At 42.6% G+C, this 17048-nt stretch overlaps 2 protein-coding genes across 2 annotated transcripts; both read right to left on the bottom strand.

Annotated features, from left to right (window-relative positions):
• Nucleotides 1–492: 492 nt before the first annotated feature.
• On the bottom strand, nt 493–813 carry LOC310938793 (snaclec 3-like; the record flags this gene model as incomplete). Its single annotated transcript, XM_083903412.1, has 1 exon — nt 493–813. One exon carries the CDS (start codon nt 811–813, stop codon nt 493–495), a length of 321 nt encoding a protein of 106 aa, XP_083759538.1.
• A 5598-nt stretch (nt 814–6411) lies between these two features.
• On the bottom strand, nt 6412–16239 carry dnaaf3l (dynein axonemal assembly factor 3 like; the record flags this gene model as incomplete). Its single annotated transcript, XM_083903411.1, has 11 exons — nt 6412–6556; nt 6707–6781; nt 6998–7112; nt 8162–8306; nt 8399–8521; nt 8859–8981; nt 9706–9909; nt 14021–14175; nt 14269–14362; nt 14686–14801; nt 16158–16239. 11 exons carry the CDS (start codon nt 16237–16239, stop codon nt 6412–6414), a joined length of 1377 nt encoding a protein of 458 aa, XP_083759537.1.
• Nucleotides 16240–17048: the final 809 nt, after the last annotated feature.

Below are 17048 nucleotides of genomic sequence, written 5' to 3'. Positions count from 1 at the left end.
CTAGTGCCTGGAGCAGGACGATCTGCTGTTCGGGAGAACCGCTGTTTACGTAACTATAACGTGATTTTCAGAGATCTCGCTGAGCCCGAGATTACAATAAACACAGCGTTCTCAGCAATGGCTGAACTGTTTGTTTAGAACCTTCAGGGCTTCATAAACAAGGTAATGACGCAGAAAAAAAACAGCGTTAATTGGAACTTCCGGTCTAGTTCCGCTTTAAGTAAAGTCATTCATATAATATTAATATTTTTAATGTTAATGTTATTATTATTGTATCGTATACTATTATTCAAAAGGCTGCATTTTATGGTGCCTCACTATATAAAGGGTAATGTAGAGGAGGAAACATGGTTGTCAGAGGAGGGATGGTGGGAGAGAATGTGGTCTGTTGTATGTACAGGGAAATGAAAATGTCTCAGTCAACCTGACAATAATGTTTGTAATTCACCATAGTACTGTAACAACATAAAATAAAACATAAATAAAACATTCTTACTGACCTCCCTTACAGACGAATGGCAGAGCTGAGCCACAAGGCGCACTGAGCCATTTCCCATCATTCCTCATGCCTCCACAGCAGTGTGTGGAAGCAGGAGCCGTGGCCCAGTTGTTGTAGTTGACCACTCCTTGACTTGTTGATGTTGACCAAAGCCAGGATGCAGGCCCGGTCTCGCGTAGACCGATCCACATCTCTGAATTCACATTGCTGGCTTGTACCAAGTCCTTCACCTGCTCCATGTCCTCAGTGTTGCTGATGGTGGCTAGATCTATAAAGTTGTCCCTGCAAAATGTCTGAGCCTCCTCCCAAAACATGTTTTCATCTACCAGGTAATATTCGTAATTACCGCAGGAACAAAATGCGACCAAACCTTGGGGACACCATCAAAATATAATTTCAATTAATATTATTATTATGAGTATTTTACATTATTATTATTGTTATTATTATTTTACACCTACCTGAAGTTAACAGTATGATCAGCAAATGTTGAGACATGTTTTTTTTTTCTGAAAAAGAGAATATGGGTGTTTGTTAAATGAACAGTGGTGTTATCAAGAGCTCTCAGATTATCGGTTATTTTTTTGTGACGCCATCAGTTAACAGTTAACGGATAAGTCTTCACACAAAATTCCGATTGATCTGTGGCAGGAAGAATGACAAACATACGCTGATGAAAACCTAAATGACAGATGCAATATTTATTGGACTAGCCAATTTCTTTTTTTTATGAGCTTTATTTATTTTAAAGATTATACAAACTAGTAAATTCTGTTATATAAATAACTAAACATAATACGTCTTACCTGTGCAGGTACACAGTGGTTTTCTCCTGAAGGCTGAAGCTTCCACCCGTCCGTCTTTCTTGCTTCACTTCCTCTTTATTTTTCCTCAAGGTAAAGGCTCTGTTCGTCTTTATGGAAATGTCATTTGCCCTTGATCGAAGCAAATTAACATTTACATTTCACAAAAGTGTGTGTCCGGGGCGAGCTGAAGAATTCACTGACCTCTGTTATTGTTGATGCTATGGTGAAACAAGGCACATTCACTGTTCTTTACTAAAAACATGAAAGACTGAAAAAGCAGTAAAAAATAAAAAGCACAAGGGAGTCTTTCTATCCTTTTTTTGTCTATAAAAATAGGCCTAAATAGTAGATAGTAGTAATTATTTAATTTATTATGTTGTGGTAAAAAAAAAAAGAAGAAGAAAGTCTTCAACACTGATGCATAGAAATGTTCTGTAACTCTGTGGGAGTTTGTTCCAGATTGGTAAAGCAAAGAAACCAAACTCTGCTTCTCCATGTTTAGTTTTGCCTCTGAGGACAGAGAGAGAACTCGTCCCAGACCTCAGGAGTCTGTATTTCAGAGCTGTGCACTTCATCCAAACTTGTGTTTCAATTACGATTATAGCCCCAAACCATTACAAAAAACCTATCTTTGCAATAATTGAAACACACAATTTAAAAAAAAAAACAGGAGATTTTATTCTGACAATAATGCTTTTAACGTTGTCCGACTTTCTGTCCTCATCATCCTGTGGTGAAAATAGAACACACGCATTCAGTGGAATCAAAAAATGACAACTGTAACTGCCCGGCATCTCTACAGAATGACTGGATTGGAAAAGAAGGATCTCCTACATTTCAAGGCATCTGCAGCCCATGCATAAATACAAATAAGTTCCATCCAAACATAAACAAGGGGAAGATCGAGTGCCACCCCACCTCTTTTGAACTGCACAGCACTCCAAGGCACCCACTGAGATCAGATTTGGCCCTGGAGACCGTAGGCCACAGCTTACCGAAGCAAAACATGCAAAAAGATGCCATGATGCTGCATGTGCACGAAAAACCAAGTACATCTGCATGCAGTGTCTTTGTGCTCTGTGCCCTGGGTGCTTTGGTCATTTTCATAGAAAATAGACTTGATAGCTGATAAACAAGTGTGTAAAACTGAGAGTGCACTCCTGATCTAATGTGTATGGAGAGAGAATATTTTTGTCTGAAAAACAAGTTAAATACAATGGTTTAACAGCTTTAAAAATGCATTTCATTTGATATATAAATATTATATTCTGATGAATCTGTTTATCAAATACATATTTCTTCAGCTACAAACAAAAATGGCATGTGTTAAAGGGTTAATGAAGTTTGTGTAGATTTAAGTGGTTTAAATCTGGTTTCTCTTACATGTTTTCAGTGCAACTGAGGCTGTGGGTCAGAGGATCTTAACACACACCACACAGTCAGTGCTGAGTCAGTGCCTCATACAACCCACCTTACAAATACCTGAACTATGAAATAAGCCCTGCTTTACTCAGTTTATGTTACAGTTATTGTCCCTGTTTTCATGGCAATGCACAGAGAAACGTCCAGCTTTGAAAACTTTCTACTAAATTACAGTCACTACATCGGGTTCAACAGATAAGTGCTGCCCACGGCCCCTGCGCTCACTTTGTGTATGTGTTTGCTCCTAATGTGTAAAAAAGAATGGGGTTAATACATGCAATAGAGGTCACATTTTTGTGTGTGCAAATACAAACAAATTCTAATTAATCTCGGTGCCTCAGACTCATTTGCAAGACAAACATTGTGCTTCCTTTTGTGCATGTGCTCAAGTTTATTCAGATTCACTGATCTGAAATGCCATGTTCATACTCAGAGACCATTGTATGGGACTGAAAAGAGTGTTTTTAACATGTCGTCTGCTGCTGGTGTGTCTGACCACAAATGAACCCAACAGTCATGACTCAGCACTCTTTGAAAGCATCACTTTTTAAATCTGAAATATACACATTCCCTGCTGTAGTGATGACAGGAATGCATTAATACTCACTAGGTTACACATCTCTTTCTTCCACCATCACTGTTTGTCTTGTGCAAATAACATTGATGAGAAAGGATTGGCCAGCTGACTCAACCTGGTTCTTACCCTGCATGAGGAACAGGACACGGCTTCTAAACAGAACCACATAAATAAAATAATCTGCAGTGTTCAATGGCTGATGCAAATGGTTCACAGGTCAATGGCAACAAAGAAACATGCACAATGAATGACACGTGCATAGCTCTTTGAACTGCCCTTGCAACAGGATGCACACGTCTGAACTATTTAGCCACACGGTTGGCGTAGTGGTTAGCGCTCTTGCCTTTGCAACAAGAAGATTCAGGGTTCGAGCCCAGGTTGGAACAAGGGCCTTTCTGCATGGAGATTGCATGTTCTCCCTGTGTGTGCGTGGGTTTTCTCCTCCCACAGTCCAAAAACATGCAGATTTGGGTGAATTAGGTGATTAGGTGTGAGAGGAGATTGGTTATTTGTCTCTATATGTGGCCCTGCGATGGACTGTCCAACTGTCCAGAGTGTACCCCGCCTATGGCAGCACCCCCGCGACCCTCCGGTGGATAAAGCGGTAGATGATGGATGGATGGATTTCTGCACAATGACTGGAGAAACGAGTACAGACATCAAACACATTCATGTGAGCAGAGAGAACCTGATCGGGGTCAAGAACCAGTGAAGCCTGGGTCACAGATGACAGGACTCTATCCAGAGTTCCTTCTGCTGGGTTCTCACATGAGCTCACTTGTGGATTATCAAGAGATTAGACTACGGAGTTGGTAAGAAAACCCTCTGAAGAGCGACTTCTGTAGACGTTTGAGTTTCCACACACTCTTGTGTCTGTAGGCAGCTTCACACTCCATAATCACGGTGAGCAGACTCCATACTTCTCTCTTGTATTGATGCAGCAAAAAGGGCCATGGTTTCCATGGTAACCCCACCTGTGTTTGCTCACATGGGCTTTCCAAGAGAGTCTTTGAAAAGGTCTTGGGGAAAACAAGCTCATAATAGAATTTTCGAGTCTGCACAAATGCAGAAAAGCATTTTAAAATGTGCAAATTATGAATGAAGGCAAATAAACCCTTGATTCGATTTGGTTCGCTGGTCACATAAATGTGCTGGAGTGATATCCAATCAAGGCTCATGTTACGTGGACAATTTTGAGGAGGCCAGTCCTGTCATTTGTCTGAAGCTAGGAAGTAAACGTGAACTCACGAGTTCAAATGTTTTTGTGAGTTAAAATGACAAGATAAAGATAAGTTATGTTAAGGATAAAGTAAAGTGTCAGTGAAAATGCTTTGAATTATATATACATTTATCCTTCCATTTATTAATTCATCCATGCTCTTGGTTTGCGTGACATGTATGTACTTTCATGATTTTTTAAAATGTTTTTGTCAGTAAAACACAATGGTAACCCTACAGTATATATGTGTGTGTTTATGTGCATATACGTATATGTGTGTGTGTGTGTGTATGTGTATACAACTGCAGCGGGCATTAAGTCTCTTCTGTAGTGAAATGAACGTACTATTTTTCATACTTATGTCGCAGCAGATTTGTGGAAATCAAATATCTTTATTGTTCAAAATAAATAAGCATTAAACATAGCTATAGGGGGCGCTAGCATTGAAGTCAAGGAGGTAGAAGCTTTTTCAGTCTACTATTGTAGTCATTAGTCTTATCGGCAGATCTCGCTGTGTTCGCTGATATCCGATAAGGATCTGGAGTTATAAAACTACGTTTAACACGTTGTTATTGTTCCTAATAATATGATCATGTTAGAGTCTGCAGGTTTTCTGGCCTGACTTTATTTTTAATATTTTATGATTACTAGTGCAGTGCCTGTAGGAAGTATGTATTCCTATAGTGGCAGCTGAAGAAGATTTTTCAGTTATGGCCAAATGAGGCTGTGTGTGAAGGTTGGATGTACAAAGAGGTGGATTCTTGTCTCGTGTTAATATATAAAGTGTATGACCCATATCCAAAATATTAGGTCAATCTGACTGTTGGTCAGCATGATATGCCCATCACAGACACAACTTGCTTTATAGATAGATTATATTGACCATAAATTGTAATTATACTGATAATTTAGCTTAAGTAAACCTCCTCTACAAAACAGTTACAAATTTGAACTTTGACATTTAAACCAAAATACAATGAGACCAAAAAATCCTATTCATGGTTAATATTCAATGGAATAGTTTTTTTAATCATCATAAAAGTATAAAAATGTTGTCATTATTTTCTTGGATAATAATATATATAATCCCCGAGTACTGTGACAGCAAAACATTGTATTTTACAACATTGTTGATGATTAGCATACAGTATATCAGTGAATGGAAAGTCAAGCAAAAAGCATCCATGAAAACAACATGATTCCTGTAACAACACATGTGAACTAATAGCCACGATCAATTAAATAACCATTAAATTGATAATTTTAACCTTTAAGTATGTCATTCCATTTTTCAGCTTACTGTATTCACTATCGGTTGGTTTTACAAAAATAACAACATGGTGAGGGGCCTCACTTACAGATTGGGTAGATAGAGGCCGCCTCACCATAATGTTATTTTTGTTCCATGTTGTTCCAAGTTCTCCTCTGTGCAGGTCGAGATGTAAATATCTGGTTTAATGTGTTTTAAATAAAATGTGTAAAATGTTTTATATAATTTCTTCAACTACATTCCAACTAATAGTGGTTAATGCTTATTTACCACGGTTATGCGTTTCCTCAGGGATACATGTTTACACTTTACAATAAGGGTCCAAAAAGCATTCAGTAATGGTTAATTAATGCTTATGAGGCACAAGGGTTAAGCTAAGTTACTAATGATAAGTAATACCTTGCACAATCTCAACTCAAGTCACGTGTCAGCTGAAATATAACCCTTATGGTATACGTGAAAAAATATATTAAATAATCAAAGAATAATTTGTAGTTATCACTGTGCTACTGCCTCTCAATGACAAACTTCCCTGTGAAAGAATAACCAAGCAGTGTCTAGTCTAGTGTAGTAAGGTATTAATGGAGACCTGAAAAGTTGGAGCAAAGGAAAGCATCATCACTTCTTGTTCTGTGGTATGAAAACAGCATGTGCGTCATCACTTTCCCCCTCATGCCACGGTTCAAGTCCGGCCTCTTGAGCGAGGATCGCTGCTTTCTTTGCAAAGCCGGCCTCTTGCTCTTTGTTCAGATCCAAAATGTACCTACAAGACACACAGTGACAGTCAATCACATCACAGTCACCTCCAACCGTCCAAAACAGGATGTGTTACAAAAAAAGTAAGGCGTCACTGGACACTGGACTTGGTGACTGTACTGTTACCATGGTAACAAGCTACTATAAAAACCCTCACTTGGCCAGCTCCATGACAACCACGGCGTCTGATGCTGCAATTTGTGCGATGGTTGGGCCCAACTGGTGCACACAGCTTCACAGCACAAAGACCAAGAGAGAAACAGAGATGGAGAAATTAAATCAATAGTATACTATATATATATACATATATATATGAATATAGATATATATATTTGATGAAAAATGCTGTGTCCAGTTAATCTCTACATGATTTTGGACTGTAATAGGATATCAGAGTACCTGGAGATAACCCAGGATGCTTAAACACACAAACACACAGAGTTTTCACCTGAGAGAGAGGTAAATGATGTTGAAGAAGTGGGAATATTTAGTTTTTTGTGGCAGCTTGTAAAGTGAGTCCACGGGCAGGAAAGTCACAGCGATCCCACTGAGACGCATCAAGTCTGAAAATAATCAAATCCATTAGGGTTATGTTGGTCATTTTGTTGGACATTCACCAGTAGATGCAGATTCAAAATGAGGAATAATAGAGTTATTCCTAATCCCTGACATATACATAATAAATGGCAGTTGCATGTCCAAAGTATACAGATACTCTTCTGTGTAAAATAATTGGCTGGTTGGTTGGTGCTGGACAGTTGGCATCCATAATGTTTAATCCTCCAAATAGACGGTTGTGAGTCAAAGCCATGGCTCCAATATTCTACATGCTGATGTGTCCCTGATTAAGTCTGTGCTGGTAAAATATGTCACTTGGATCAAGTGATCATCTCATCTTTTTTTTTTGTACCTGAGCAGAACAAATAGATCTAAACTAAATCTTTTGCACCCTCAGACACCACAACTCTGATCGGGTCAATTTGACTCATTTCTTATTTCTTACTAATTTGAAACTCTCATTGTGGTTTCATTCATGTCCCTATGCCCTATGACGCCTATGCTCTGACATGCTGTATGTTATGAATGAGTATGTGAGATCATATGATTTTTTTCTGAATTTAAACTTAAAAGTTACTTTTTTAATGGAAAACAATGTCATGCATTACTGCCTTATACTGCATTTAATCATCCACTATCCACTCTTGTCTTTCTCCATCTTGTTTGACTGAAAAACTTGAACACTCACATTCCTTTTATATGTCTGCATAAACGTTTGTATGAAGAATGTTTTTAATTAGCATTTATTAACCTCATGAGCAGAGAGGACTGCCTCATTGTGGAGCTCTGGCTCCTTGTATATCACAATAAAGTTACTGGAAAAGTTTCTCCTAGATTAGTGTGTTTTTGTTACTGAAGCAAAGGCTTTAGATCAGTGATAACTGTCAGAATCTTAGAGTTGTTTGGACAAACACGTTTTACGGACAGCAGCTTGAAAATGCAACGTAAACGTTATTGTTTACCAATGTTTGACCAGTTCCTGTTATTTTGGTCGTAGCCTGAACTAAATTATTTGAAGTCACATAGCTGCAGGTGTCAGCAGTCACTGACTGACCATTAACGGTGATAGATCTTTGGTCAGTGTGTGTCGATGGCTCCTGTTGTTCTGTATCTGACGGAAAAATGGAAGAACTGCCCCGTCTACTGGACAAAGCCTGGAACAACACCTGCACATTTGCAAAGGAGACATCCTGGGCTGTCTGGTGATATGAAACAGACGGCAAGATCAAATGATTAATTTAATATAAATACACATACATATAATTTCTGCCATTTCAAGTGTAAAATGTACCTTGACATGTTGCTTATTATGCGTCTTCAGCTGGCTCCTGTCATCACTTTCAATGCCAAAGCAGAGGTAGGGACTGGACACTATGTCTCCCCAGTAACCCCTAACAGACACATTGTTCCCTCTCTGTCAACACATACACAACAGTTAAAGACAGTTTTCCCTCTTTAGACATTAAATATGCTAGAAAAGGGGCTTAGCAAAGAATTATGGAGTAAAGACTGAAAACAGTTTCTCTCCAGTCTTCTTCAGTGCCCTTTAACACCTGGAGCCATAGTTAACATAGCTCCTCAAACACTGTGATGATATATTAAGCCTCAGAGCACTTTATCAATGGTTTTCCCATTTACTGTGAGTCACTGCACCTGCTCCCTACACTATTACCTATTTTTATCACTCTACAGGCACTCTAACTTTCCTTTATGGTGAAGCATCATGCAGCATGAAAAACAGCAGGACTCACCTGACTGAACACTCTGAACGAGAGCAGGCTGGGATTGGTTACTTGGTAAACACCTTCCCTCATTTCAAATGCCAAACCACATTCCCGCCATCGTACATATTCTTGTTTATTGATGACGCCACACTGCAGAACAAGTGTTCAGAATGAGCTTCCATCACAGCACAAGCAGAACTTCACAACCTTCAGAAAAGTTCTGTAATACACTAAAGACCCACACCCAGATTTGTGCATTGATGTAAACAGTTAACACATTTAAATGAGCATACTTTGTCCCTTTGACCAGTGAACAATCATCATAAAAACAGGAGAAGCTCATTTCAGCCCCAGTTATTTACTAGGGGTGTCACAATTCTCCAAATCCTTCATTCAGTTTGATGATCACGATTCGATTCTCAATATTTTTTTTCTCTCTTTTAGCACAAATCGGTCTAGCAAATTTATACTAGACTAGTTTAGTCTAGGATCATTGGTTTCATGTCATGATAACTAATTCAATGTTTTATTTCCCATTTTGATTGTCTACATGTGTCCCGAGTGATTTTATGTGCATCATTTTGTTTGCAATGCACCACATTAAGGCCTTACTGACAACTCATTTGTTAACAATATGAGTGTAATAATAACCAGTAAATGCTGAAATCCAGGGTTTTCCACCACTGAATAAGGTCTAACGTCTGATGCTAGAAACATGCTTATAGCTCTAGTTATCGCTTCAGCGTGTTGGGTGAATACCGTAAGTATATATACTGCATAAACAGTGAGCACACATCACATCTTCCGGTTATTGTGGGTTGACAACACCATCCGGAAAACAAGCCAAAAGAAAACATGAAAAACAAAGGTATACCCCTTTCTCGTGCAGTTTCATGGAAAGGTCCCAGTCGAAACAGCCTCTCTTGGCGTCGTAGCGTGTTCCGAGGTGCTGCCTGACCCGACAATCCCAGGCTTTGGACATGAGGACAAGAGCAGAACCCTCAGATGAAGATGACGATGAAGCCTGAGGTCCCATCCACAATTTGAATATCCTGGCCAGCTCGTCTCGCTCCTTGAACTGTAGAAGTATTTGAAGAGTAAGAAATAAGTATACATTAACTCAATTATGGACTACAGGGAGATATCAGGTTATTCTGATAAAGATGTTGCTTAATATTGATCGTTTCTGTCATAAATGTAAGACAGTTCGATTTTTGCTCCTTGGTCAAAGTTGAGAAACTAAAAAACAATAAACACTTCAAAATCTGTAGTAAAACAGTCAAGTCCTTATATCTAAAAGTCTAAACTATTAATATATACTTCACTTTTGTGATACTGCAGAAAATGTGTCTACCGCATTAATATTAATTATTATTATTTAATCATTGCCCAGCCCGAGTTCTTTTTTTTCTTTTTTGTTGTCAACCATTTAAGGTACATTAGGATACCTTTGGCAATTTTGCCAAAAATTGATAAATCCATAATGCCTTCAGCAGAATGCAATTCACCCAGAACAGAAATAAAAAGCATCACAAGAGCAAATTTGTGTATAATTAATAGCAAACCCCTCCTTGAACTGGCACCTTATCGTGGTGGAGGGGTTTGAGTATCCGTATGATCCCAGGAGCTACGTTGTCCGGGGCTTAATAGGGTCTCCCAAGGCAAACAGGTCCTAGGTGACGGATCAGACGAAGAGCAGTTCACTTACCCCCTTATGAGAAGAAATCACATCAAGACGAGTACGTCGCCCGGACTGGCGTTACCGGGGCCCCATCCTGGAGCCAGGCCCGGGAGGGGGGCTCGCAGGCGAGCGCCTGGTGGCCGGGTCTTTGCCCACGAGACCCGGCCGGGCTCAGCCCGAAAGAGCGACGTGGGCGCCCTTTCAAGTGGGCCCACCACCCACATGAAGGGCCATAAGGGGCCGGTGCAATGTGATATGGGTGGCAGTCGTGGGCGGGGGCCCCGACGGCCCAATCGCGGGACAACAATCCTAGCTATGGGGACATGGAATGTCACCTCGCTGGGGGGGAAGGAGCCTGAACTTGTGCGGGAGGTGGAGCGATACCGACTAGAAATAGTCGGGCTCACCTCCACGCACAGTCTGGGCTCTGGAACCCAACTCCTTGAGAGAGGCTGGACTCTCTACTACTCTGGAGTTGCCCAAGGTGAGAGGCGGCGGGCTGGTGTGGGCTTGCTTATAGCTCCCCAGCTCAGCCGCCATGTGTTGGAGTTCTCCCCGCAGAGCGAAAGGGTCGCGTCCCTCCGCCTTCGGGTGGGGGGTAGGTCTCTCACTGTTGTTTCGGCTTACGGGCCGAACAGCAGTGCGGAGTACCCGGCCTTTTTGGAGTCCCTGGAAGGCGTACTGGAAAGTGCTCCAACCGGGGACTCCGTAGTTCTGTTGGGAGACTTCAATGCTCACGTGGGTAATGACAGTGTGACCTGGAGGGGCGTGATTGGGAGGAATGGCCTCCCCGATCTGAACCCGAGTGGTGTTTTGTTATTGGACTTCTGTGCTAGTCATGGTTTGTCCATAACAAACACCATGTTCAAGCATAAGGGTGTCCATCAGTGCACGTGGCACCAGGACACCCTAGGCCGGAGGTCAATGATCGACTTTGTGGTCGTGTCATCTGGCCTCCGACCGCATGTCTTGGACACTCGGGTGAAGAGAGGGGCTGAGCTGTCAACCGATCACCACCTGGTGGTGAGTTGGATCCGCTGGCGGGGGAGGAAGCTGGACAGACTTGGCAGGCCCAAGCGTGTTGTGAGGGTCTGTTGGGAACGCCTGGCGGAATCACCTGTCAGGGAGGTCTTCAACTCCCACCTCCGGGAGAGCTTTGACCAGATCCAGAGGGAAGCTGGAGATATTGAGTCAGAGTGGACCATGTTCTCCACTTCCATTGTGGACGCGGCTGTTCGAAGCTGCGGCCGTAGGGTCTCCGGTGCCTGTCGTGGCGGCAATCCCCGAACCCGGTGGTGGACGCCGGAAGTAAGGGATGCTGTCAAGCTGAAGAAGGAGTCCTATCGAGCCTGGTTGGTTCGAGGGACTCCTGAGGCAGCTGACAGGTACCGACAGACCAAGCGGACGGCGGCCCGAGCAGTCGCAGAAGCAAAAACTCGGGACTGGGAAAAGTTCGGGGAGGCCATGGAGGAGGACTACCGGTCGGCCTCGAAGAGATTCTGGCAAACTGTCCGGCGCCTCAGGAGGGGGAAGCAGTACTCCGCCAACACTGTCTACAGTGGGGGTGGGGAGCTGTTGATCTCGACTGGGGACATCGTTGGGCAGTGGAAGGAATACTTCGAGGATCTCCTCAATCCCACTGACACGCATTCCCCAGAGGAAGCAGAGGCTGGGGACTCAGGGGTCGACTCATCCATTACCCAAGCTGAAGTCACTGAGGTGGTTAGAAAGCTGCCCAGTGGCAAGGCACCGGGAGTGGATGAGATCCGACCTGAGTACCTTAAGTCTCTGGATGCTGTAGGGCTGTCCTGGTTGACACGTCTCTGCAGCATTGCGTGGCGGTTGGGGACAGTGCCTCTGGAATGGCAGACCGGGGTGGTGGTCCCTCTTTTTAAAAAGGGGGATCGGAGGGTGTGTTCCAACTATCGGGGGATCACACTCCTCAGCCTCCCGGGGAAAGTCTATTCCAGGGTACTGGAGAGGAGAGTTCGGCCGATAGTCGAACCTCGGATTCAAGAGGAACAATGCGGCTTTCGTCCTGGCCGTGGAACACTGGACCAGCTCTATACCCTTCGCAGGGTGCTCGAGGGTTCATGGGAGTTTGCTCAACCAGTCCACATGTGTTTTGTGGACTTGGAGAAGGCTTTCGACCGTGTCCCTCGTGGCATTCTGTGGGGGGTGCTCCGGGAGTATGGGGTCGGGGGCCCTTTGCTAAGGGCCGTGCGGTCCCTGTACGACCGGAGCAGGAGCTTGGTTCGCATCGCCGGCAGTAAGTCAGACTTGTTCCCAGTGCATGTCGGACTCCGGCAGGGCTGCCCTTTGTCACCGGTTCTGTTTATTATTTTTATGGACAGAATTTCTAGGCACAGCCGGGGGCCGGAAGGGGTCCAGTTCGGGAGCGGTTGGATTCCATTTCTGCTCTTTGCAGATGATGTGGTCTTGATGGCTCCTACGAACCAGGAACTCCAGAATGCGCTGGGGCGGTTTTCAGCCGAGTGTGAAGCGGCGGGGATGAGAATTAGCACCTCTAAGTCCGAGGCCATGGTTCTCGACCGGAAAAAGGTGGCTTGCTCCCTCCGGGTCAGTGGAGAGATCCTGCCTCAGGTGGAGGAGTTTAAGTATCTTGGGGTCTTGTTCACGAGTGAGGTAAGGATGGAGCGTGAGATTGACAGGCGGATCGGTACTGCAGCCGCTGTATCAGTCCGTTGTGGTGAAGAAGGAGCTGAGCCGAAAGGCAAAGCTCTCGATTTACCGGTCAATCTACGTTCCTACCCTCACCTATGGTCATGAGCTTTGGGTTATGACCGAAAGAACAAGATCCCGGATACAAGCGGCTGAAATGAGTTTTCTCCGCAGGGTGGCGGAGCGCTCCCTTAGAGATAGGGTGAGGAGCTCTGTCACCCGGGAGGAGCTCGGAGTAGAGCCGCTGCTCCTCCACATCGAGAGGAGCCAGCTGAGGTGGCTCGGGCATCTGAATCGGATGCCCCCTGGACGCCTCCCTCGGGAGGTGCTCCGGGCATGTCCCACCGGGAGGAGACCCAGAGGAAGACCCAGGACACGCTGGAGTGACTACGTCACCCGGCTGGCCTGGGAACGCCTTGGGGTCCCCCCGGAAGAGCTGGAGGAAGTGTCCTGCGAGAGGGAGGTCTGGGCGTCCCTTCTCAGACTGCTGCCCCCGCGACCCGGCCCCGGATAAGCGGTGGAAAATGGATGGATGGATGGATGGATTAATAGCAAATAATGTACAGGCACATGCCTATACTATATCTGTGACAATAGATATTACTTTGAATTGGCAAATTTGATAAATTCAATAACACTTTGTTTTATGTGTGTTATTTAAAACATATACATATAAATCTTAATTTATATATTTTTATAATCAATTCTTCAACCAAGCAATTACTTGACTAATCGAGAAAATAATCGACAGTTCAGTCGATTATGAAAATAATCTTTAGTTGTTTTGGGGAGCCAAGAATATTCTCAGTGATTTCGATGACTGTACCTTGAGAAGGGCTGTGTTCAGACAGGTGTGTGCAGCCCTGTCCACTGTTTCAGTGACACACAGAGACAGCTGTGACGCTGCCTGCTTCACTATCTCCTCTGTCTGACTGCGGATCTCACTGTTCCCAAACACTTCCAGGTAAACCTCTGTCTTCTCTGTGAACAAAAATCCACACATACAACGAAACCAATGATTTAGGCTGCATTTAACCCTTAAAGGTATTATTCATTCAGCAGCTACAAACCCACCATGAAGTCCAATGCTCTCCTGGGGCATTAGTGCCAGGTAGAGGAGCAGCAGCTGTCGAGCCAACACTTCCATGCTGTTTTCTATCACCCATACCTGCACGCACACACACACACACACACACACACACACAAAATGGCTGTATATACTAACATGGTCTAACAAGATGGTTTAAAACAGTGTTTCCCAAACTTTATCTATGGGGAGCAACATTTTAAAGAAGGCAAACTACAATAACTGTGACAAGAGCAAATTTGTGCATAATTTACAGCCATAAATGTAACTAATTAAGTCATTTCCAAGAGCTGTATGGCAAAGTAATACTGTAAAAACTTAACGTTATGCACGTTATTTAAAACATATAGACATCTCCCAAACCCAGTCTTTTGGAACCACTGGTTTAAGAGACAGACACTCACATGAAGACTTTGTTCATTCTGCAAACCAGCAATGGTCTTCAGAATATGTCGTGGATCTCCGCTGCCAACCAGCAGAACATTGACCTCCTCTCCTTGTCTCTTGTCTCTTTGTGGGCCTGGAACGATTGGTCATGAAATGTTGCATCAGTGCCTTCTCCTCTTTCCTCCGCCTCCTCTTTTTCTCCTTCCAAATGAATTGCCAACTGTTTTGATGTCAATTGTTTTATTAGTTTGTATATATTTTTTTTCTATCTGCTTTTCTCCTTATGACGATTCAACATGGAGAACAAAACAGTGTACATGTCGTATACTGGGTATAATGGGTAACATCTACTGCACGTCTGTCCGTCCAGGGAGTGGATCCCTCACCTGTGGTTCTCCCTAAGGTTTCTACCCTTTTTTCCCTGTTATAAGGGTTTTTTCCCTGGTGGTTTTTCCTTACCCTGGTCGAAGGTCTAAGGACAGAGGATGTTACCAACCCTGTGAAGTCCCGTGAGACAAACTATGTTTTGTAAACTATGGGCTATACAAATAAAGATAGCACCAACAACGTGTGCTAAATCATTCATACATTTCAAAAATATGTTTGTGAGTCTAATGTGTATACAACTACAAATCAGTTGATGTTTAGCACTTCTGAGGCTATTTCATGGGTTAAGCAATTCATTTTATTATATTAAAATAGTTGTGTTTACTAATATATATATCTTAATGTGACTCGTCTTTATTTTCAAATTTGATCCATGATTTGTTTCTTTATTTACTCTATACTTTTGCTTGTTCTGATTTTTTTTAATATATATTATCGGGCCTCATCTGGCCCACGACTTGGACACAATAATAATATTCTTTGGCTTTTCGATTGAGTTTGACACCCCTGACGTATAAAATGTACTGAATTAGAGCTGAAACGGTTAATTAAACTAAATTAATCGCCAACTATTTTGATAATCAATAATCGGTTTGAAGCTTTTTTCATGATTAAAACCAGATTTCTGGTTGTTTTAGCTTCTTAAATGTGAATATTTTATTGGTTTCTTTGCTCCACATAAACAAAGAAATCATTCAAACTGAATCACTTTGGTTTGTGAACAAAACAAAGACATTCGAGAACATCACCATTTCCAGCTTTGACACTGATCGACGTTTTTTTTCAACATTTTCTGACATTTTATGGACCAAACGATTAATCGATTGATCGAGAAACATAATCGACAGATTAATCGATTGATCGAGAACATAATCGACAGATTAATCGATTGATCGAGAACATAATCGACAGATTAATCGATTACGAAAATAATCGTTAGTTGCAGCTCTATATACTCGATACAAAACACCACAGTCCTGTCAGCAGTCTCAGCAGCGTATAATACACACTAAAACTAAACTAAAACTAACTAAACTAACTAAAGTTGTAGAAGTTTGTGTAAAGAACAATGAGCTTATTCTGTGTGGAGCTTGTTTCTCACCTGTTGAGAGCAGGTCGAGAGCAGGACTGAAGCCCCACCAGCTGACGCAGCCTGCTCCCTCTGCTGCTCTTCCTCCACTCATGCTTCACCTGCTAAATGCTAACGTAGCCTAGCACGGACGCTAGCTGAGGTTCGGCAGCAAAAGAAAGAAAAAAAGAGGTATGAATGACTTTGAAAGCTTTAGTTCCAAGTCAGCGAATCGTTTCTACACAAAGTTTACGTTACGTTGCTAGGCAACCGCTGTTGCGTCGTATTCTATTGGTCCGTGTGAGTGGTGGTGGTGTGTTTACCCCCGATTCGGTGTCCAGTAGCGCCCCCACCTGGGCTGCTTAGGTAAGGTTGGACTGACACAAAACAGAGGATGTTTGTACTTGATACTGTTTTCCCTCCAACAAGCTGTTACAGTTACACACAATTAGTTATCAACAAAAACATATGCATAAATACACAGACTAAGAGTTTTAACAGCTTTTTAATCGCATGAGGTGTGTGTGTTTATCTATAACTATATATCTATATCTATATCTATATATGTGTACCAATATTAAGCTCTGCATCCTTGCAACTTGCAAAAAGGTCAAGGATGGATTAGTGAGCAGTGAGCTGTGGGCCAGGGACAAAAATAGTTTGGGCGTTATTTTTTTCTTACAGATGGACGAGGGTTTCTGAGTGCATATTATCAAAAGTGCAGCTCTGTCTCCATGGAAATTCCTCTGATCATTAAGCATTCACATTTTGTCTGAACAAATATCCAGAAAATGATTCCTAATTCCAGAACACAGCCACATGTGGAACATAAATACAGATATGAATGTGACTAACAGGTGTGTAAACTGAACCAGTGGAGGGGTTTCACAGCATAAGGTGAAGACAAAGCATGATAACACATGG

The sequence above is a fragment of the Microchirus variegatus genome, assembly GCF_963457635.1.
Source record: "Microchirus variegatus genome assembly, chromosome: 17".
NCBI lineage: Eukaryota > Metazoa > Chordata > Actinopteri > Pleuronectiformes > Soleidae > Microchirus > Microchirus variegatus.
The sequence above is the reverse complement of the archived record's forward strand: the minus strand, read 5'-3'. Positions and strand labels throughout refer to the sequence as shown.